Source organism: Aquarana catesbeiana, linkage group LG07 (genome assembly GCF_042186555.1).
Source record: "Aquarana catesbeiana isolate 2022-GZ linkage group LG07, ASM4218655v1, whole genome shotgun sequence".
Lineage (NCBI taxonomy): Eukaryota > Metazoa > Chordata > Amphibia > Anura > Ranidae > Aquarana > Aquarana catesbeiana.
Genome location: NC_133330.1, coordinates 88,862,478 through 88,887,014, shown reverse-complemented (window position 1 = coordinate 88,887,014; position 24,537 = coordinate 88,862,478). Strand labels below are relative to the sequence as shown.

General features: G+C 41.4%; 1 protein-coding gene across 6 annotated transcripts in view; it reads left to right on the top strand.

The window, feature by feature from the left end:
- Nucleotides 1-1,723: 1,723 nt before the first annotated feature.
- NISCH (nischarin) overlaps nt 1,724-24,537 on the top strand; it is a 184,933-nt gene continuing 162,119 nt past the window's right edge. The window contains exons 1-5 of one of the 6 annotated variants that reach the window (XM_073592453.1): nt 1,724-2,285; nt 11,474-11,557; nt 14,096-14,278; nt 19,100-19,148; nt 21,856-22,019. In XM_073592453.1, the coding sequence (XP_073448554.1) occupies nt 2,199-2,285; nt 11,474-11,557; nt 14,096-14,278; nt 19,100-19,148; nt 21,856-22,019 (567 nt within the window). In that variant the 5' untranslated portion in view covers nt 1,724-2,198. Of the gene's footprint in view, nt 2,286-11,473; nt 11,558-13,370; nt 13,569-14,095; nt 14,279-19,099; nt 19,149-21,855; nt 22,020-24,537 lie in introns of those variants that run through there. The other 5 variants (XM_073592454.1, XR_012235258.1, XM_073592451.1 and 2 more) reach the window with 5 other exon arrangements.

The following is a 24,537-nucleotide window of genomic DNA, read 5'->3' as shown; positions in this document are numbered from 1 at the left end:
GATAGCATATCTAATTTTATTTGTTTTCTTTTTTTAATGCACAATAAAAAAAATGTGGAGAATAATACTTGGCTACTGTATGTGTTTTACTTCAAATGACAGTTTGGGAGTAGGCAGTTACATTTAAAAAAAATACAATATAAAATTGACAAGGGACACCAACATAGTTGTATCTTTGTTTTAAAAACTACAGGATAATGTGTTGTGGTAACTTGCACAAATAAAAAAAAAAAGCCATAATAATATTATTCTTGATATCACTAGAAAACATAAGCCTTTGAAAATTTGTTCGCAATAACTCAATCAGTATTACCAGCAAAGCAGCTTCATTATTATCCCATTAACCTCCCTGGCGGTATGATTATTTCGGATTTTAGGTGCTGAAAGCAGTACAATTATTTTGCATGGAAATTTGGCGTTTTATATTGTAGGCCTGTAATTCTTAGCAATAACACACTTAAATCTGTCCAAACAAGAGTCTAGTAGATATCCGGGTATGATGAAGTTTGAAAAACAAAAACATAAATTATAATATAATAAATAAATATAAATAATTAAAAAAATATATATAATAATAATAAAATAAATTTCCCTACGATTCACTATCGCTCAATTCTGCAAGTGTTCTAATTTACTATCGCTGTTTTCTAGCTGGTCTAAAACCACTTTTGACGTAAAGGGACACTTTTTGGTTGATATGGTCAATCTCCAGTTTCCAGGTAGAAAGAACAGTATATATCATATAAAACTGCATGCAGGGCATAGGCCAAAGCATTGGGGACAAAAGGGATGTGAAATGATTTCATACAGTACTGTAATCTGTAAGATTACAGTACTGTATGTGTTATGGTTTGTACATTTTTTTGAATTTGCCGCCAGGCTCCGCCCCCGTGCGTTGCGACGCTCGCAGGGAACGGAGCCTGGCACAGAGAGGCTTCGGAGGAGACAGAGCCCGCAGACACAGCAGGGGACATCGCAGGATCCTGGGGACAAGGTAAGTAACGCCACACCAGGATCCTGCAATGTAATCCCGAGTGTGGCTCGGGGTTACCGCTAATGGGACTGAAATTTAACCCCGAGCCACACTCGGGAATACCATCAGGGAGGTTAAAGAAGAAGAGAATTGTGTGCTGCATTTGGAGATTTCATAATTTGCCACGTCACGAATGTTAATTCTCCATTACAAACACTAGTTTGCAAGACCGACCGCTTCTGCTTCAGAGCATGCGTGTTTGTACTTTGGACTTTTGTCCGATGGACTTGTGTACACACGATCGGAAATTCCGACAACACACATTTGTTGGCGGAAAATTTGAGAGCATGCTAGCCAAGATTTGCTGGCTGAAAGTCCGACAACAAATGTCCGATGGAGCATACACACGATCGGACTTACCACCAACAAGCTCACATCCAACATTTCCCGTCAGAAAATCTGATGGGGTGTACGCGGCATTAGACTGAAAAGCTAGGGGTCCATTATATCTGTTGAGTGGGGACACAGGAGGGGTGAATGTTTGGAGCACTATAGCACTTTTCATAGGATTGGAGTACTTTTATTGGGACTTTTTTGCAATATATAATAATAAGATATATTTTTTTGTTCAGCTGTGTTATTATATTGGATGATTTATATCTGATATCTATTTTTGAACTGTTCTGAGCACTTTGACATGTGATTTGACATAATCGCATGCCAAATTGCTGCAACGTGAACCAGGGCTAATATTGTATTTGCACTAAAGATTGTTTGAGTTTACTTTTTACTGAAAAATGTAATTTTATAAATAACTGCAAATATTGTGTGTCATAGCAAAATTCAACTACCATCATTTTATTCTCCAAGGCCTCTGCTTTCAGAAAATATATACTTTTGGGAGTTTAAAGTCATTTCTACCAAAAAAAAAAAAAAAAGTGGATTTTAAATTGTGCAAAAAATGAAAACATTGCCCCGGTAGAGAAGTGGTTAGGAGAATTGTTCATTTTTTCCAGTGAGGTCTCTTTGCAGCAATGCTGAGCTCACAGCGGGACCTCCTCCTCCCCCATACTGGAGGGACGGGGAGGAGGTGATCTCGGCGCTGTGTTCGCCTGTACGGGTTTCAATAAAGTTTATTGTTCGGTAGCTCTGCAGTAAACAAACATGGCGGCGGCTGCTGGAGGGACCGAGTAGAAGAGGGGAACCGAGTCCTGTACCGAGCACTATGGAGGGACTGGCGGGCTTCATGGAGGACAGTGACGAGCACCGGGCGGTGACCATTGTCGGCTCCGAGTTAGTGGAGAATTACACGGTGAGTGGGCGGGGCCTGTGTTCTATATAAAGAGGCCCTGTCATGTCACCTCCCTGGTCACTCTTCATAGAGGACATTATTAGTGCTGGGAATATACACAGAAATACACCACACAGGATCCCAATTCACCTCCACTGCCCCCAATGTGTCCTGAACATGACATAGATGTCATTGGGGCTCATTAACACAGGACACCATATACTTAAAGTGAGACTTCAGTCTGTCTCATTAAGTCGCTCCAATCCCTCTCCCCGGGTGATGCCATTATGGAGATGTGCCCGTGGACTCTGCGCAGTCTTCAGATCCTGGCATCTGAGTTCACGCTGTGGAAATGACATGCCCATGCAGACAGAGAAGGTTTCCTATTAGCGGTGTTTGCCCGGGACTCAGGAGGTAGATGTGCTGCTCTCTCTCGGGAGCCCCGCGACACATCTGAGGGTGGTGACAAAGTCTCACCTAGGTGACAAGAGCACAAATAATGTCCTTTAACCACTTGCCTCTTTTTTTGCATTTGTGTTTAATTTTTTGCTAAACATGAAAAAAGATGACATTTTAAAAGGGGGAAAAAAAAGTTTTTTTGGTTTCTGTTATAAATTTTAGTAAATAAGTAATTTTTCTCCTTCACTGATAGGTGACACTGTTGGGCCTGCACTGACAATCAGGACACTAATAATCATTGCCCTGATTGTCAGTGTAGATGTCCTCACTGTGGAATATCGCTTACCGGCTCAACTCAACTTCACACGCTATCAGTGAGAGGAGAGGAATGCCGATAACTGGCATTTCCTGTTTACACTGTGATCAGCTGTGATTGGACACAGCTGATCACTAAGGATGGGCTCGGGCGTGTTCGCACACTCCACGTGCAGAGCCCGCCAGGAAGTCGGCACGGTGCTGCGCTAATCACAGGCAGTGAGACATTTCCCGATCTCTGCAGCCGCACAGCTGAATAAAAAAAATAACAATTTCCGGTGAAAAAAAAAAGCAGCATATGGCCCCCCCCCCCAGGTCCATACCAGGCCCTTCGGGTCTAGTATTGATTCGGACGGCCCCCCATGCCGAAATTAAAAAATAAATTGGTGTGCAGCCCGGCAGGTCAGGAAAGGGGGGGGGGGCGAGCGAGCGCCCCCTCCTGAACCATACCAGCCCACATGCTCTGCCCCCGCCCCAAAGCACCTTTCCCCCCCATGTTGATGGGGACAAGGGCCTCTTCCTGACAACCCTGGCCAGTGGTTGTCAGGGTCTGCCGGCGGGGGCTTATCAGAATCTGGAAGCCCCCTTTAGGGGAAGCCCCCAGATCTCCCCCATTCACCAAAAAAGTAATGAAAAGTTAAAAAAAAAACAGCCGGTTTTTGACAAGTCCTTTATTAATAGCTCTAAGCCGTCTTCTCCCGGTGCCGGCCGTCTTCTCCCTCGCCACCAGTTATCCACTAAAACATCACAAAAAAAATAATAAAAAGCTGTTCTGTGGCTGTCTTCCTCCATTGTGTTGTCGGTGTCTGGCATCTGTTATATAGCTGTGGAGATTCAGATGACGTCACCTGGAGAGCCTGCCCTTGTGACATCACAGGGGGCGGATTCTTCACTAATGTCCGCTATTCCATAGAGTTACATGTATGTGTCTGTTTTTCATCTGTCAATGGATGGATGAAATGCGGAATGCCCGTGTGAAAGGGGACATAGGCTCTTTACTGTGATCAAACACAGCTCACCACCGATCATATGACATCCTCTCAGAATGAGAGTGCACCCGCCCTTCCTTCATTTCACTATATGGCTGTCGGGAAGCAGTAAAAAGGGGAAAAAGAAAAAAAGTGTCCAATGCTAAGAGAGGGCGAGGGGATGAGGTAGGGAGGACAACTTCACAATTAGGGTGAGGGTCTGCTTTAAAGTACTAACTACGAACGTACAAACTAAAGGCAACATTTTTTTTTTTTTAGGATGATGTAACCCCTGTTGGTATTTTGCCATTGGGGAGATTTCCCTTCACTTCCTGTCCCATAGCCAAAAGAGGAAATCCCTTCAAAGTGAGGGAATCCCTGGATGTCACCAGGGACAAGCTCATGTGTTTTTGGATCCTAGTCTGAGCTCCTCCAGGAGTCACCTGTACTGGGCTGATCATCTGTGGTCCGAGGTATTCCACACCCATCAGGTCGCATGTGTGTATAGGAAGGCCTCAGCCGCTTATGTTCAGCCAAGTACAGTGACAGCTTTCTGGCGGACCCCCTCAGGTGGGTTTGGACAAGGATTTGGGCACGTCTGAGCTCATCCCAGCTGTCACCAGGGTCACTGGAACTAGTTTCCCTGTTGGAAGAATTCTGCTATTCTGGTGACAACTCAAAATGTGAAATTTTCTTTTACTTTCAATTTAAGTGATAACAGTAAACAGGACAAATAGGCGTGAATCTCCCTAACAAGGACACAGGCAGCAATAAAAACCTGACTGGTACCTCCCTCCGTTCCCACCTCTTCCTCCCCCCCCCCCCAGGCCCTTCCCCTCTTCCTCTGGAGTCTCTTCACAGCTACCTTCAGATGAAGATAAACGTCTCTGTTTTGAAATTTTATTATATTTCTTTTATATACCAATGTTAAGAGTTGTCTTCTATATTACCCAATGTTGTACTCCAGTTGGAACATCAGTTAAGTTTTCACATGTAACGCGAAAAGTGTACTTAAAAAAAAACAATAAAACATGTTGAAATAAAAACCTGACTGGTGTTCTAATCCCTCTCCACTCTATCCAAAACTAAAAAAAAAAAAAAAAAAAAAAGTTTTGCCTTTATTTACACTTTAATTTATAGAATGTCGTCAGAATGACATATTTCCAGCAATGAGAGCTGAATATAATGATTGTAAACGGAATGCAAATCCTTAGGGCTTGTTTACACTTGTAGTCTGGGGCGATAAAAATGGGAAGTTGAGCCACGATTTTACTGTTTCCCAACCCTTGCCAACCGTCTGCCTTAACTAACATGACAGCCATATGAGATTATACAAAGGCCTAGCACAACTTGTGGGCAGTAGGCTTGCAGTTGGTATTCCCAGTTGGTATTGCACAGTATTCCCTCTACGTAAACCCTGTTCAGCTGTCCAAAAAGAAAAAAAGGCAAGTGCACAACTGAATACTTGTCAGCCACACCTGTACAGTTCTGTGAAAAGTGGTCCACCACAGATTGCTTTTCAAAGATGGTTACATGTGTAAACTAGCCCTTACTGAATAATGTTTAGTTTACTAAAGCAGTGTGTATAAACAATTTTTTTTTAAATGACTTTAAAGTTTTCCCTTTTTTTTTTTTTTTTTTTTTTACATCCTTTGCTTCACCTCAGTGTTTGCTGACCTCCTGCAGCTTTTTGCAGCCACTTCCTGTCTACATTCACTCCCTTCATGCCTGAAGCCTGTTGCACACTAGATACAGTCACATGAGTTTTAATTCTGCATCAAAAACGCATGGGCAGTGTTTAACATGGTTTCTAAAGGCCCTGGTTCACACCAGTGCAGTCAACAAAAGTAGAACATGCTGCATTTTTTTCTCTGCATGAAAGGTGGCAAAATGCATTAAAGACACCCTGAAAGGCAGATGTCCTCAATTAAGATGAAATATAAAAAAATAAATAAATTAAAAAGGGGGGGGGGGGGGAATAATTGCACCAGAATGCATCACAAATGCGCATTCAGAAATTGTGGCATGACTCGGCCCTAATAGTCATTCCTAAGGGCTCATTTACATATGCAGTTATTTCTTTCCCTGCCCCTCCTGAAAAGCGACCTGTGGGGGAACCCTTTTCAGAGACATGTGACAGGTGGCTTGGAGGTGGCATGTTGCCTGCTGAACTCCCGCTTTAACCAGTGAAAGCCTGAGCACTGCGCCACAACCATGTGCAATACATGTGATTATGGCATGGTCCCGCTACTTGAATGGGTCGCTTTTGTGGCGGTTCTGGTATTGTATAATTTTTGCTGTGCCGAAAAGCAAAGCATAGCAGCCGCACCAATATGTACTATTCCCTCTGGCTGTTGATGCACAGTAAAGGTGGGCAGTGAAAATGCAGTCCTATTTTTCTGGCCATCCATGTGAACAAGGTCTTGGAGCTTGTTACACTCTGTGGTCTGATGTTTGTTTTGTAGTTAAGGGACAAAAGGACACTTTATTCAAGTCTGTGCAGTGCAGCGTGTTGTCATGTGGCATAGTGAGTGAGCTGCATGTCTGCAGTTTTTTGTAGTGCACTGCACTTCACCGCAGCATTGTAGTGTGAATGGGGCTCATAGAAAACTATTGTTCTCTGTGTGCCCCAGCATTAGACATGCGTGAATATGTTCAGTCAACACAGATGGTGTAAACGAGTCCACAGGGTACATTCAGGCCTCATGCATAGAAAATGCTGCTTATACAGGCGTTTTGCATTTTTTCTTCCAGTCTGTAGAAGCAGCTCTGTTAGCCTGTGTGTCCGTGCACATTTGGGTGTTTACAGGCTGAAAAAACAAACCCAACACAGCTGCCTTTTTGAGGTAAGCTTTTGGCAGAAAGAAAGCTTAACACACAAAAATGTGCCTAAATGGTGCGTCAAGCATTTTTCTATTGTTTTGAGAAAAAAATTCTCATAAATGCAAACGCGCCTAAACGCATGTACAATATGCTCCATATGAGCATTTTTATGCTGCTTTTTACTGCCAGCAGTTAAGGCATTTTTTTCTGCTCTGTATAGTTCCTCAGGCTCCATTCTTACTTGCAAATGGGACTGTTAGCGCTTACATATGGGCGATTCAGCAGGGGTTCTAGGCAATTGGCAGACTGTGTCCAGGGCCAATCACCCACAGGTAATCGCTTCATGAGCGATTTACATTTGGCCGAGGATAGCTGTGGAGCTGTCCGCATCCTGTTGCTCACAGCTAATTGCCAAGAACCCCTGATGGGTCTCCCGCATGTATTCACTAACAGCCCCATTCACAAGTGTGACTGGGGTCTTAAGTCTGGGTAGTAAAAGAAAATCTAGGTGGTTTCATCAAAAGTGTGTTAAAAAGGATTACCTAAAATGCAGCAAACAGCGCACTGCTACACTGCAAAAGATGTGAACGAGCTCCTAGGAGGAGTTTTACTGGTAGTTACAACAGTAAAATGTCTGTGTAATGTGTGTTGAAGGCAAAAGTCTCCACTGAAAGCCCATATGAAATGATAACGCAGTAGAGGAACTGGGAGACAGGCATAGAGTGTTGTCACACTTTAGGCCGTTATAATAACGTTATAAAAAGCCAGTAGCTTCGCAGTGAGTTTTTCAATGTTTTTCAGCATTTTTGCAATAGTGTTTAAGCATATATTTTTTTAAATGGATCAAAAACTTTAAACGCTGTTGAACCGCGTTTTTGAGCGTTTATCAGCTTTTTTTTTTTTTTTTACGTTAGATTGTTTTTAAAGTTCCTCTCAGAACCCACTAGTTTACAGCCAAAAAATGCCCCAGCCAATAACACTTGATAACAGCTTATATGTGCATGGACAGTCACATAGGATAACATGCTGGAGAGTTTATTGACTGTAGAAAAAAAAGTCTGAAGCCAAAAACAGCAGCTGTAAAAATGCAAGTGTCGAAACAAAGGGAGGATCACCATGTATAGAATATTAAATTAAAGATGAATTCCTGCAGTTCAGCCACTTTTCAATATGTGCTGGTTTACTATTAACCTCTTGCCGACCGGGCCATTGCCGAAAGACTGCAACAGCGCGGTCGACTAGTCCTGGGTAGACGTCCATGGACGTCATTCCAGAATGTTGCTCCCGTGCACCCCCTGGGGCGGGCTCTCGGGAACATCCCTTTTTTTTTTGCCTTAATACATTCAATGCATTAGGTAAACAAAACCTTAAGGATCCCCCCAGCCCCCCTTTTTTTTGCCTGAGTCCAATCTGATCCAGCGACATGTACGAGCGCAGTGGCTCTCACCGCTGTCTCCCTCCTCATAGGGCAGATTGATAGCAGTGGGAGCCATTGGCTCCCATTCTTGTAAATGGACTCCAGTGACGAGTGAGTGGTGGGCGGGGCTGAGTCCCGCTGTCTTTGTCCCGTATGAGTGTCCCCATGGGAATAAGTTTCCTATTGGGGGAACCAGCAAGAGAGGAGTCACAAGCACTGGTGGGGGACCCGAGGAGAAGAGGATCGTTTTTTATTTTGTAATAAATAAGTAATGTCCCCTGATCTATCGTCAATCACGACTCCACCGATGGACCTGAAAAACATAACATAAAAAAAACTCAGGAGATAAGCAGATTCCTGGGTTGCCACATTCTGAAGAAAAGCATCTTTATTGTAGAAATTAAAAAATCCAATATACAGTCACATAAATGGAGACAGGACAGGGTATGTTCGCTAACGAGTTTCACATCATTAGATGCTTACTCATAGCTAACATGGACAAAAATGGACAGTGTATAAATAAGCAAAGGGGTAGGGTGAGGGAGCTCAAATAGCCACCAATCAACACCTCTGACTTAGGTTAACACCCTATGCATACAATTAAAACACCTATAATCCCAAAAAGATTAAAAAACACCTGTGGATCGAAAAAAAGAGAGAGACCTAATTTGACCTAGAATGTAGTTTGAAAACAAATGTACACATATATCCAATGGACAATGGTCAAATGTGATCAATACCTGCATATATTCAATGAACAATGGTCAAAAATGATAAGTAGTTACATATCACAACATGGTGTTTAACTAACATATGGATGGGATAGTAAAAGTGAACAACACCAAAAAGAAAAAAAAATTTTATGAATAAAAAACCCATGCATAGACATATAGAAGATGCATACAGAATATGAACTAAATGGACCCTCCTAAATGAATAAATAAATAAACAAATAGATAAATATATAGGGGCAAAAAATTTAAAACAATGGATATGTAATTGAAGATGTCGAGATCGTCTGCAAAAATTATGACAACAAGTCATGAACATATCCAAAATGACACAAAGTAAAACAAAATGAAACAAAAATGCCCCATGCTAATTGTTAATATAAATTCACTAGGTCGTTATAAGGATATTTACTAGAAAAGTGTTGTAGTCTGTTGCAAAAATACATTATTGTCAAAATACCACTAAACCCTAAATAAAATGTAAATTAACCTCTGCCGATTCGGGGAATAAAATGCCCCCGGTCAAAGAGAAAAAAAAACTCAGCTCGCTTGAATGCTCCCGCAGTTCTCCCCCTAAGGCCTGAAAACTGCCTCCCATTCCCTGCAGTGCGTGCTTTCACACTGGGGGGTGCGCTTGCGGGACGTCAGAAAAAGTCCTGCAAGCAGCAGGTTGGGAGCGCTACTAAAATGAATGGGCAGCGCTTTGAAAGTGCCGCAAAACAGGTCTTTTTTTTTCTTTCTTTTTCATGAGGCCTTAAAAAAAACACACCGCTAAAACAACTGGAGCTTTAGCGCTGTTTTAGCGGCACTTCAGTGTGAAAGGGGTCTACAGCCTCATACACACGATACAAAAATCAGAAGGGAAAAATCATAAGACGAGGGCCCAAAGGGTGGCGCTTGAGAAATGAACTTCCTTTTTATATTGTCATAGTACGTCACTACGCTCGTGTTTGTCGAATGACAATTTGTGTATAGTTAGTATGCTAGACAAAATCCTGCAGACACGCTTTTCACAAAAATCAGACGCTCGGTCGTACAACAATCAAACCGTGTGTACCAGACTTTTGTGTAATTTCTCTCTGCTGCTTTGTTCCTCTGCTATCAACATGAATCTCTTCTGATAAGTTTTTTTCCTGACCCCAAGAGAAGAAAGGTGCCACAGGAGGGGCCTCCAGCAGATTGACAGCCTTAGCTCTGTTCCTGTATGCTGTGTGAAGGGGGGGGGGGGGGGCGTCTCTTCCCTCCAATCTGCTCTCAGAGCTCTCCTCACTGAGGTCTGCAGTGTGTAATTTTAGCTCTTTGCCCCCTTTTTACAGCTCAGTCACGTTTTTTAAATTCTGGACTTTGAACAGATGTAGGGATACTAGCAGTATACTAGCTCATTATGTAATACTCACCTGAGATCGAAGCCCCCGCTGCGGTGCCCGTACACAACACCGACCTGCGACATTTCTCCGGGTATCGTGGCTCCGGCGCTGTGATTGGCTCGTAACGGCACACTCACTGAAGCAAACGGCACGTACGTGCCATTGCTTCAGTGCGCATGTGCCAATGATGTTGGCACATGCAGATACAGGGGATATCTCCTAAACTGTGCAGGTTTAAGAGATATCCGGGGTAGCTACAGGTAAGCCTTATTATAGGCTCACCTGTAGCAAAAAGTGGACTGTAAGGGTTTACAACCACTTTAAGGCCTTTTTTCCCGCAAGGCTCTTTTCACACTAGTACAATTTCAGACGTGACTATAGTCGCACAGAATCACATGACATTTTTCAATGAAACCCAGTCACATCAATGCAACTCAGCATGACACAATTTTGGAAAAGGGTCCTGTGCTACTCGTGTTGTGATTTCAGCACAATTTTGGACCCATAGAATATACAAGCCACATCCACATTGCACTGCATAATCTCACTGAAAATGGGATCACAGCAGTGTGAACCAAGCCTAAGACAACATTGGTATTTTCTGTGCAAAATGAGATAACCATATCTATGTACAGTATGGGGGCTGTTGAGAGGCACATCTCATGATGTCAGATACCTTCAGCACCGTGACAATTCATATATCATTCTATAGTATCCCCAGAAAAGACCGTTAGGATTCTAACTGCTCAACTGTCCTGGGTCATCTTTGTCGTATTTTTTGTTTCAAGGTGAGCCAAATATTTTCAACTGGTGAAAGGTCTGGACTGCAGGCAGGCCAGTAAAGCACTTGGACTCTTCTATTATGAAGCCATACTGTTGTCATAGATGCAGTATGCAGTTTAGCATTGTCCTGCTGAAATACTTAAGGCCTTCCCTGAAAAAGATGTTATCTGATGGGAACATATGTTCCTCTCTCATAGGTGTCATAGAGGTCTGTGGCACACATTTATGGTAAAATAAAAAGTGCAGGTTTTCTGTGTGTAATAAATCTGCTACCGATTTACACATTAGGTCTAAACAGATCAGGCACCTTACTGGAACAATTTTTTTTTTTTTTTTGGTCACCTAAAAATAATATTCATATATAATACATCCATCCTTCCCCTTCTTTTTTTTTTTTTTTTTATAGGTATATATCATCGAAGTCCAGACTGGTGTTTATAACTGGAAAGTAAAACATCGTTACAGTGACTTTTATGATCTCCATGAAAAAGTAAGTAAAACCAATATAGTAAGCCTACAACTATCCTGGATAATTGAAGCAATGAATTGTATTGTATTGAAAGACTTTGCATGTATCGCAGCAGGTGGCACTTCATCAGGATTATGGCACCTACAATGATGCGGTGTCCTTCCACCGACCCAGCTCTGCATTTGCTGCATATTGGATGCCCTGAGGCAGGCACCACCATTCTGATACACAGATTTTGCATCTTTTCATCTAGAGTGGTAGGACAAAGCACAGCAACCATATACCATGCTCCACATAAATCCTTTTTTTTTTTTTTTTTTTTCGTTTTTGTTTTATTTTTTGCTGTATTTTGATGCATTGGTTGCTATTTGTTCACCACTTGGAGTATTATTTAGCAACATGATGTACAACCCCAATTCCCCCCAAAAAGTTGGGAAGCTGTGTGAAATCTACATAAAAACAGAATGCAATGACTTGCAAATCTCATAGACCCATATTTTATTCCCAATAGAAAACATATCAAACAATTAAACTGAGAAAATGTACCATAATAAGAAAAAAATAAGGTAATTTAGAAATTGATGGCAGCAGCACGACTCAAAAAAGTTGGGACAGGGCCATGTTTACCACAGTGTAGCATCCCGTCTTCTTTTAACAATACTCTGTAAGCTTCTGGGAACTGGGAAGACCAAATGCTGGAGTTTGGGAGAGGAATGTTGTTCCATTCTTGCCTCATATAGGATTCTAACTTTTCAACTGTCCTGGGTTGTCTTTGTCATATTTTTTGTTTCAAGATGAGCCAAATATTTTCAATTGATGAAAGGTCTGGACTGCAGGTAGGCCAGTAAAACACTTGAACTCTTCTATTATGAAGCCATACTGTTGTCATAGATGCAGCTTTTAGTATTGTCCTGCTGAAATATGCAAGGCCTTCCCTGAAAAAGACATTGTCTGGATGGAAACATATGCTGCTGTAAAACCTGGATATATCTTTCAGCATTGATGGTGCCTTTCCAGAAGTGCAAGCTGCCCATTCCATACGCAATAACGCCCTCAATACCATCAGAGATGTAGGCTTTGGAACAGAGCACTGATAACAAGCTGGAAGTTTCCTCTCCTCTTTAATCCGGAGGACGCGGCGCCCATCGTTGCCAAAAAGAATGTCAAATTTTGACTTGTTTGCCCATAGAACAGTTTTTCACTTTGCAACAGACATTTTTAAATGAGCTTTAACCCAGAGAAGACTGCTATGTTGTTGGATCATGTTTAAATATGGCTTCTTTTTTCCATGATAGAACTTTAACTTCCACTTTCGGATGGCACGATGAACTGTTCACACACAGTAATTTTTGGAAGTATTCCTGAGCCCATGCAGTGATGTCCATCACAGAATCATGTCTGTTTTTAATGCAAGGCCCTCTGATCATGGGCATTCAGTATTGTGCCTTGTCCCTTGCACACAGATATTTCTTCAGATCCTCAAAATCGTTTGATGATATTATGTACTATAGCTAATGATATATTTAAAGTCTTTGCCATTTGATGATGAGGAACATTATTATGAAATTGTTCAACAATTTTCAGATGCAGCTTTTCACAGATTTGTGAACCTCTGCCCATCTTTACTTCTAAGACACTCTGACTCTCTAAGATGCTCTTTTTATACCCAGTCATTTTACTGACCTGTTTCCAATTTACCTTAGTTGCAAAATGTTCTTCCAGCCCTTCCCTGTTAGTACCCACTTACTTTGCCAGCTTTTTGTTTTGCCTTGTTCCAACTTTGCTGCCATTAATTTCAAAATTATCTTATTTTTTCCTAAAATTTTTCTCAGTCTAAACATTTGATATGTTTTCTATTGTGAATAAAATATACGTTTAAAAGGGTTCAAATCATTACATTCTGTTTTTTATGTAGATTTTACACAGCTCCCCAATTTTGTTGGAATTGGGGTTGTACTGTAACCACACAAGTCATACCAACATGAGAATTTCCCTGGCAGCTGGTTACATTCAACTTATTTGGAGGCTAGTGGTGAGTGTTTAAATGTTTTTTTTTTTTTTTCTTTCTTTTTTTGGAGGTTGTGTGATATATTATAAACCCATTGGGGATATGTTGGTTTATGCATTCTAAATGTTTTTTTTGTATTTATCAATAAAGATTATATTCTCTTATTTATAGTGAGGTAGATATCGCTATAATGATGTTTTGGAAGTATCTGATTTTTTTTTTTTTTTGTTGTAAAAAGTAGCCCAGGTTTATTTGCATTGTGTCCAAACAGTGTAGACTCAGGAGGCAGGATGGTGGAAGGTTACGTTTTAGAGGAAAAACATTTGCTTGTAATTTACCTTTAACCTATGTCTCTTGGCCTGCTGGTTGTGATGTGTGAAGATAACCTCTACTTTCCATGTTTCATTATATACTCAGTTTGAATTGTCAAACAGGTATACTGTAATAGTTCCAGTCGTTATAGTTGGTTAATGCATGCAATTTATTATTATTTGTAGAGCAATTCCATGCAATTCTATGTATTATGATTTTTTTTTTCTCATCTGATGTAGCTAACAGCAGAGAACAAAATTGAACGAAATTTGCTGCCTCCTAAAAAGATCATTGGAAAGAATTCCAAAAGCTTGGTGGGAAAGCGTCAGAAGGATCTGGAGGTCTACCTACAAACACTGCTTGCAAAATATCCTGTTACTGTTCCAAGAGCTTTGTCACATTTTTTGCACTTTCACTTATATGTAAGTTTCTTACTGATTTCATATTAGGGACATGTAATTTATTTTTGGTGGCATGGTCCAAAGTTAAAGTGTCATTAAAACCAAATACCGTACACAAAAATAAATGCCCCATGTATCGTTTTGTGTCTTCCGTATACAGTGGTCATCTGACATCTGTTACTTGCTCTCCACCGCAACGTGTGATCTGGAGGAGATGGAAGCAAAAATCCATTGATGAAACCCACATCCATCACTCCTGGAAGTGTAGTTCAAAGGCAGAATATGATGGGACTTTAATTATACCTCGGGCGACCATCAAATATCAAAAACCCAGAAAGTATAAAATATAACAAATTTTATTAATCAATTAAACAAAAACTTGCGATACAATAATTCATTACACTATCAGTGTATGTCCTTGAAACGGGGTCTACATGTTTCGAAAAAAGAATAGCATACATTAGAATTCTGTACATACAATGAACATCTACAATTATTTCATTACAACCCCACCCCCCCATGCAATACCTAAATGGTTACGTCTATAAATCATATTTACTTTATATTTTACTTTCTTGTTTACCTTTTTTAGTTGATTTTTTTTTTAAATATGGCTTATAGACGTAACCATTTAGGTATTGCATATGGAGGGTGTAATGAAATGGTTGTATATGTTGATGTCTGAGTATATTGTATGTACAGAATACTAATGTGTGTTTATTTTGTTTTTTTTTTTTCTTTCTTTTAGTACTAGTTTTTATGTATGTTATTCACAAGTTTGATTGTATTGATCCTTACGGGTCCTGAGGAAGCGGTTTGACCGTGAAACATGTAGACCCCCTGTTTCAAGGACATACATCGATAGTGTAGTGTAATGAATTATTGTATCACACGTTTTTATGATGATTTTTTAACTGATTATTAATAAAATGTGTTCTGTATTATACTTTCTGGATGTTTGAAATTTGATAGTCGTCTGAGGTATAATTAAAGTCTCATCATACTCTGCCTTTGGACTACGCTATTACTGGGATGATACCTGGCTAGACCATGTGTCTTTATAATATTCCATCAGAACCTTTATTGTTACACTCCTGGAAGTGTAGTGTGTTGTACCCATAGGGAGCCAATCAGCTAGCAGGGGGAAGAAGCCTGATCAATCAGATGTCCCGCAAGCAGGTTCAGCGATCACATAGGATGGAGGGGTGGGGAAGACCTTTCCTTTAACATGCTGGTGCCATCCCTGAAGCTGACAAAAAGTTACATGGGGCAGCTTTCAGAGCAAAAAACAGGAAGTGATTGGCTTCCTCTCCGTAAACCTGTGGAATATGTATGAAAACGGTAGAAAGGTGTGCTGCTATTGCATTGCCACTAACAATAAGGATGTTAATAGAAAAGGCAGGATCAACCAGGTATTTTTAAATCTGGACAACTTGGATGACAGCTTCTGCAACAAGATACAGAACAGCCTTTTAGAGAAAAATGACACTTTTTAATGTTATGTCCTCTTTTTTCACCCTCCTAATATGTTTTTAATTCCATTCTTAGTGCCGGTTCACACTGTAGTGTTGTCGGACATCGCATGTGATTCGCACTGCTGTGCATATCACATGCGATGCCTGTGCGATGCAAATTCAGTCATACAGATTGTATAGCTGAATTTGCTTCGCATTCGGACCAATATCGTGCAGGACCCTTTTTTTTTTTTTTTTTTTTTTCTGCACCAGGATTGGATCGCATGGGTGTTCACACCCATATGATCTAATTCCTGTCTAAATTTCACAGTTCTCAGTGCGATCTGCGAACCTATTTGGGGGTGTCATTAACTTTGTATTGACACCCGCAGCGGTTCGCATAGGGCAGTGTGAACCGCCGGCAATACAAGTGTGATGCGGGAACCCGTACTGGATTCACAGGGTTTCCCGCATTTCACCATTGTGAAACCCAGCCTTAGAGCACTTTTATAAACTCCTGGAGTGGAGGTATATTTTCAAATAGCTTTGATCGTTCTGTCTGCCTAAAATGGGGCTAAATCTGTATGTTATAGGTTACTGTAGTTCTCCTTTTATGGAAAAGAAAAGCTGCGCTATATAAGGTCCAAACCAGCAATGGCTTATGAATAACAAGATGTTAGTGTGCATGAACAGAGTCCAAAACAAGACACCCAGGTGAGCTTGATCCAAACTGAAGTGCCACCACCTAATAAAAAACTTGCTTACCAGATGGCAAGCAAAAGCATGCAGATGGCTATAGCCCAGCCACGGCCTTTGCTTGAGTAAAGGAACGTCCAGACTGATATACCCAGATGAGTCGTCTGTATACCGCAATCCCCGGTTTAGGTGGGTTTATTTTGAACCATGGCAGCTGCTCAGATCAGTTTGAAACTGTTTTTTTCTATCGTCTTTCTTTCAAGTAGTAATTTCTTGCTTGATGAATTAGATGAGGTCTGCTTTCTACTCCAGAATATGCCTGTAACGCAGCAGGTTTTTGAAGTTCTCGCCGGTTTACAGGCTCCAGAAAGGTCTCAAGAGCTCAGCAAAGTCTCAGTAACAAACAGCACACAGCTCTTTCTCACAAGTGTGTTCAAACGTTTTTTTCCTTTTTATAGTTCTCCTTTTATGATGCGTCTAACATTTTATACCTTTTTTCTAAGCCAGAGCAGAAAACTACATCTGAACATGTTTTATCAATTTAGGACTGTGAAGGGTTGTAAACATCCACTGTGCCCAACTGAGAATGTTCAATGTGCTTGTAATGTCTGAACTATACAATGAAATGCTCTAGAGAACCTGTCGGGTGTTTAGTGAAGGAAAGGCATCGCCCATGCGTGTTTCCAGCACTGCACATGAACATGCTGCCCTTGCAAGATGTGCATGTGTGCCTTTTACACATCTTGGAAACGCAGCACATTTGCAGCCACCTGACCACATGGTACTGCAGTTCTATGTGGTTTTGTGTGGCTAGATGTGCAAAAATAGTGCTGGTGTGTGTCTCAGTAGCCTATTGAAATAAATTGGCTGCCAAAACCAGAACGCGTGGGAATGTGAGCGTTTCCTATGTGAACCGGCTCTAAATGTTTTAAGCCAGCAGGTCCTTTCAAAAGAAGAAAGCATATATTCCCTTTTCTGGTAGTCCGTTTCTCCCGCTTTCATTAAAAAAGATCCTTCGCCATCTGACATATCTGGAACCCAGAATTCGAAAGTTGAAAATTCTGCAACTTGAAAAATCCTGAAATCCCGGAATGGGTAAAATTCCATAATTTCAGAACACAGGAAAATCCCGTAACTCTGGAGAATCCAGAAATTTTGGAACTTGGGGAAAAGCCGTGAAATTCCGGAGCTTGGGGAAAAGCCGTGAAATTCCGGAGCTTGGGGAAAGCCCTGGAATTCCGGAGCTTGGGGAAAGCCCTGGAATTCCGGAGCTTGGGGAAAGCCCTGGAATTCCGGAGCTTGGGGAAAGCCCTGGAATCCCGGAGCTTGGGGAAAGCCCTGGAATCCCAGAGCTTGGGGAAAGCCCTGGAATTCCGGAGCTTGGGAAAATTTCGGAATCCCCGGAACTTGGGGGAAATTCTAAAACTTTGCCATGAGCCCCTCCAATTATAATTGGCATGGCACAGGTGACCACAGATGCATGCATGATTGCAAACTCTGAAGACAAGACACGTACTACAAGCTGTATGTGTGTGTGTGTGTGTGTGTGTGTGTGTGTGTGTGTGTGTGTGTGTTATATAGGGTAATGGCCAACCCCCCCCCCCCACAGGAGCAAAATGACCTCATATTCCTAAAGGAGTGGCTGGTCAATGTAGTCATTTTACACTCACATTTAGTCAACTAAATGTTGTGCTTGTATAATCCCTTAGCCAAGGCTTGGAGCCATTTTTATATCTTGTATGACCCATTGGCCAGGTTTAGAATTCATTATTGGATATTGTCAGCCAATAATAATAAAGAAATATGCAATTTCCCCCATCACTTGGGTAAATCCCGGAATTGCACAACGGGTAAAATCCCATAATTTCAGAAATTGCGAATAACCCGGAATTCCAGAACCTGGAAAAAATCCCGGAACTTGGTAAAAAATATAAAAACCCCAAATTCCGCAATTTTGGAAAATCCAGAAATTCCAGAACTCAGACAATCCCAGAATTATAACTCGGAAAAACTTTTTCTCAGATTTTAACTTTGTTGATAAAACTGTGGTCTTTACTGATTACCTGTTTGTAAGTAATGTTGTATATTTTTGCAGTGTTTAAAAGCTGAACTACACCCAAAAGGGGAAGTTCCACTTTAAGCACTTCTCCCCCCCCATCACCACCACATTTGGCATGTAATTCTTTTTGCGGAGGGGGCGCAGGTACTTAGTTTTGACAGGTCTCCTCTCAACTATGCCCCCCCCCCCCCTGCAATCTTCTGGAGCACATTACTGGTCCCAGAAGATTGCCTAACAATTTGAAGGCGCAGCGCAACTCGCGCATGCACGGTTCGCACCCGACTTTGAAGCCGCAAACTGTCACAGCCAAGTGCCCACAGTTGTAATGCCAGTGAGAGGAGAGGGAGAGAATCGAGAGTCTGGGCGGCCACATCGCTCGATCCTGGGACAGGTAAGTGTGTGTTTTATTAAAAGTCAGCAGCTATACTTTTTGTAGCTGCTGAGTTTTAATAAACACAAAAACGGCTGGAGCTCCTCTTTAGCTAACCTACATATGTAGCCTGGCTACTTTCATTAGATGCGGTGTATACTGAGGCATTTTTAGTCATATGATGGTTCAGTTAATTTCCTTTAGCGATTTGTGGTTGTCACATGCTTCCTGGACGTTTCATAAAAGATTGTTTGTGCTTTCAGGAAATTCACGGAATTGCTGCTCTTCTGGCGGAGGAGCTTTATCATAATGGTAAGACATGTTCATTTTAAAAAAAAAAAAAAATTTATGAGGACTTTTATAAAAGCTTACATGTGAACGTTAATAATTTATTGGCTCCTGCAGAATAGAGATCCGCAATATCCTGTTTGCAAACACCACTCAGTGAGCAGTCTGATTGAAGCAGAAAATAGGATTCCTAGTCTTCTGTTTTCTCCATTCATTACAGTGATGGAGGCTCGGGGCCCTTTCACACTGATGTGTTTTTGCTGCATTTTTACATTGCTGAAAAAAATGCAAGAGAAATGTCTCCCTTTAAATCCTATGGGACTCTTCACACCACTGTGCTGCAGGTGCGGTGCATTTTTAAAAGTCCTGCTTGCAGCATCTTTGGGGTGTGTGTGTTTTATTTATCTTTTTTTTTTTTTTTTGAGGCACATATCCAAGTTGCATTGGTGCATGCTGGGTAATAGGCACCCACAAAACGCACTGGAAATGTATTAAAAGTGCGGCAAAAATGCCTTTGTGTTTTTTGATCCTTTTGTTCTGGAAAAAAAAAATGTGAAAGCAGCCTAATGCCACGTACACTCGGTTGGATTTTCCTACGGGAAATGTTCGATGGGAGCTTGTTGTCGGAAATTCCGACCGTGTGTAGGTTCCATCGGACATTTTCCGTCGGAATTTCCAACAAACAAAATTTGAGATCTGTATCTCGAAATTTTTCGATAACAAAATCCGTTGTCGTAATATCCGATCGTGTGTACACAATTCCAACGCACAAAGTTCCATGCATGCTCGGAATCAAGCAGAAAAGATGCACTGGCTATTGAACTTCATTTTTCTCGGCTCGCTGTCAGGTTGTACGTCACCCCGTTCTTGACGTTCGAAATTTCCGACAGGATTTGTGTGTGTGCAAGACAAGTTTGAGCCAACATCCATCGGGAAAAAAAAATGGATTTTGTTGTCGGAATGTCCGATTGTGTGTATGCGGCATTACTGTGACCACAATAAACTGCTTCATTCAGAAATTCTCAATGGCTGCAGGAAAGAAGACCGCATGGAATCTTTAGCACTGATAGATATCTCCTCTGTAATCATTCAAGTAGTTATCAGTATGGCATGCTATCAGAGTTGGTTACTGAATCCTAGCAATCATGGTTTGCTTTTATTGTGCTGTCTATAGTCAGCCGAAGTACCATTTATTAAAGTCCTTGATTTACAGTTCTGCAGAAAGTTAAAGTGGTTGTAAACCTCAGACATGAAATATGAGCAAAGCGTATCCTTCTATAGTGTGTGCTTATCTTAGTCCAGAACACTAATGCCGTGTACACATGGGCAGACTTTCCGGCATCAAAGGTCCGACTGTCTTCCCGACGGACTTTTGACGGACTTCCGACAGACTTTCGAATGAACGTACTTGCCTACACATGATCACACCAAAGTCTGACGGATTTGTACGTGATGACGTACGACCGGACTAAAATAAGGAAGTTGATAGCCAGTAGCCAATAGCTGCCCTAGCGTCGGTTTTCATCCGTCGGACTAGCATACAGACGAGCGGATTTTTCGACTGAACACAAGTCCGTCGGAAAGACTTGAAACATGTTTCAAATCTAAAGTCCGTCTGATTTTCGCCCGAAAAAGTCCGCTGCTGGTCCGATGGAGCCCACACACGGTCGGATTGTCCAACGGATTCGTCCCGTGGGACCAGTCCGGTCGAAAAGTCTGCCCGTGTGTACACGGCATAAGTGTCATTTTTGTCTGCTGTCTCATTCCTCTGCTATCAGCATGACTCACTTCTGACAAATTTTCCTGACATTGAGAGAAAAGAGGTGATGGGGGAGGGAGCTCCAGCTGATAGCCTCAGCTTTGTCCCTGTGTGCTCTGTGAAGTAGGAGGGATGTGTCCTATTCCTCCAATCAGCTCTCAGAGCTCTCCCCCTGATGTAACTTCAGCTCCCCACCCCCTGCTTTTCAGAGCTGAGACCCTGTGTAAATTCTGCACTTTGAATGTATGGAGGGGAAAGACTGCTATAGATATAGATGCAACTTATGTTGGAGGATTTGTTTCATCTCTGTGTATCACCTGAGGCCAGACACTTCCCTGAGTATATGGAAGGGTTTACAACCACTTGAAAGCAAGACACCTAAAAGCAGACCTGATCAGAATCACCTTTTGGGCAAAGCACCCAGAAAAGAATAATAAGATTAATCCAAATAGACTTCAGTCTGATTTTTTTCCACCAAGTTCTTGAGCAAAAGTCACAAAACTGTTTACAAATCAAACCCACACATATTCGCTCCTCCCTGGTCCTGAGTAAGGATGAGCTCCGGCGTGTTGGCACACTCCACATGCCGAGCCCGCCAGGAAGTCAGCACGGCGCTGCGCTAATCACAGGCAATGAGACATTTTCCCGATGTGCGGCTGCAGAGATCGGGAAATGTCTCTTTGCCTGTGATTAGCGCAGCGCCGTGCCGACTTCCTGGCGGGCTCGGCATGTGGAGTGTGCCAACACGCCGGAGCTCATCCTTAGTCCTGAGCAGCTTTGGTCTTCATTCTCAAAGGATCAAATGCTGGTTATCTAGCAATAAACGTTCTACAAAAGCTGGTCCTTAATCCGGCTGTTATTGAACAGACAGCAGTACACAAAAAAACAAACAATGTTTGGTCTGTGTATACCAACCTTAAGACAGCCCCTGCAGAACTGATTGTACATAACTATTTTTTTTTTTTCTACCAGGTGAACAATTACTTGTAGCAGGAGAAGTGTTCCATATGAGACCTCTACAGCTGTATGCCATAACACAATTGCTACGACATGGCAAACCAACCTGCATTAATGGAGATGCCAAAACTGACCTTGGGCACATACTTGATTTTACATGTAGACTTAAATATTTAAAGGTAAGCTATAGGTAGTCTCTTTATTTCTATTTGCAGGTAGTTGATGTCATTTGTTTAAAAATCAAGCTAAGTGCTTGAGCACTATGTTGCAGCCTATTGGTATGATGCACTAAGGTTAATGCTGAACTCCAGGTAAACTGATAAATACATGGATGAAATACATATACAGAAACTGTTTTCACTGCCAAAGATATGTATTTATATTCATCCAGTTCTGAGATTTACACAACTCAATCAGTGGCTCTCACGTGCAATGTCGGCTCCTGCCCAATACCTCCATGCAGGCTTTGTTAGAAAGCTGGAGGAAGATTCAGTGAACTACAAGTGTGAACTACGGGAATTGTGGTTTATTCATTCACAGACCTCTGTGAAAGAATGATGGCCCAGTGGCACCGATTTTAAATGTGACAGCAGCTGTGGGGGAGGGGATTTCCCACGCCTGTCATGGGAGGGGGTCCCCTCAGTGATTGAGGGGGTCCTGTCCCTAGCAGCATGTTACACCCTGAATATGGATGTAACATGTTACTAAAGGTAATCTAAGCCTCTTTTGAATCCATAGTTGGATTAATATCTGTCTGGAGTTCAGCTTTCATTGGGAACAAAATTTGAATTAAATTGCTTAATAATTTTATCAATCATTATGTTTTTTTATGCATGTTTTGGATGTTTAAATTTCAGCACTGAGACTATGGGAAAATGTAATATGATTATGTTAGGAAAACTGTGTACAAAGTGATTTTTTTTTTTTTTTTTACATATATAAAGTGAAGCATCAACTGCCTGGAAATAGTAAGCCCTGACAGCCAGCTCTGACCATGTCACTTCCTTGGCCAAAAGTAGTCCGATTCACTTGTGCTTACCTAAGCTCTGTCCAACAATTTGACAACCCTACCAGTGTTGGGACCACTTATACTTATAAGACTGAATCGGACTCTACACTTCAGAATATAATAATAAAGCAGGGTTTTTTTTTTTTTTTTAGTTTAACCGGCAGGCCGAAGTAAAATAAAAAAAAACTGACATCCCTTCATCAACACAAACATTGTTGATGCAGGGATATCTCCCACTGTGTCTTGGTATTCTGACAGCGGGAGACCAGCACTGCAGCTATTGGCTGCAAGCACTGATCAAATGCTGGTTATCTAGCAATAACCATTCCAAAGAAGCTGGTCCTTAAACTGGCTTTTGTTGAACAGACAGCCGTTTGGTCTTTGTATACCAACCTTAAGACAGCCCCTGTGGAACTGATATGAAATGAAAAATAATATGTTGTATGAGGTCCTATTGCATTCTTGTCAGCTCAGAAATCTCCCTCTCCAAGAGCATCATCTCCAATTACAGTGGGGAAAATAAATTATTTGATGATCTGCAGATTTTGTAAGTTTGCCCACTTACAAAGAAATTAAGGGTCTATAATTTTTATCATAGGTGTATTTTATATTTCAATGTTTTTATTGGAAAACATAACAAGGTACAAAATAGTCACATAAGCAGATTAATATCAAATTATCAAAGCAATATACTCCAATACAGCAGTAGTTAAGGTAAATTCACATCACCCATTCGCTACTTATTGTGGCAACAAGACACAAAAAATATGACAAACACAAAAAATCGGTGGGATCCAACCATGGCCTCCCCAGGCAATCTCTATGTGAGGGAACAGTACAGACCCAGAGTCTTGGGAGGTCCCAGATAGGTTCCCTGGGACAGTCCCCAGTCTCACGGTCATAAAAGGTCTCATATGAGATCGGCTGTAAATAAAAGAAAAAAAACAAAACACAAAGAAAAAGAGGAGAAGAGAGGAGAGGAAGAAATGAAAGAGAGTGAACTGGAGAGGGGGAGGGTCGTCCTGGGATTCGCTATGGGTTTGAAATATAGTCAATCCATGGGTCCCATATCTTATTAAATTTCTTGGCCTTATTACTGAGAATGTGAGTGAGTTTATTGTTGATCATAATCCAATTAAGTTTATTCTTAACCTGGTCAAGAGGGATTATTGACTGTTTCCAATGCCTTGCAATCGTAATTCTCGCCGCCAGTAGTATATATCTAATTAATTTAATTGATTGTTTGGGTATTTCATCAGGCAATTTATGAAAGAGGGCGCTTTCAGGAGATATACGAACGTTTACCCCCATCACTGAATTGATTGAATTGAAAATTCGGATCCAGAATCTGGTTACGAGGGGGGCACTGCCACCAAATATGATGCATCGTCCCCAACTGACCGCAACGTCGGAAACAGTTTGGGGAAGTAGCAGGATGCATCCTAGCTACTCTAGTGGGTACCAGGTACCAACGTAGGAGTGTTTTGTAATTAGCCTCATAGGTGTATTTTAAATGATAGAGACAGACTATCAACCAAAAATCCAGAAAAAGCACATAATACAAATGTTACAAATTGAGGTGCAGTTCATTGAGTAAAATTAGGTATTTGATCCCCAAGCAAAACATGACTTAGTACTTGGTGGAGAAACCCTTGTTGGCAAGCACAGAGATAAGATGTTTCTTGTAG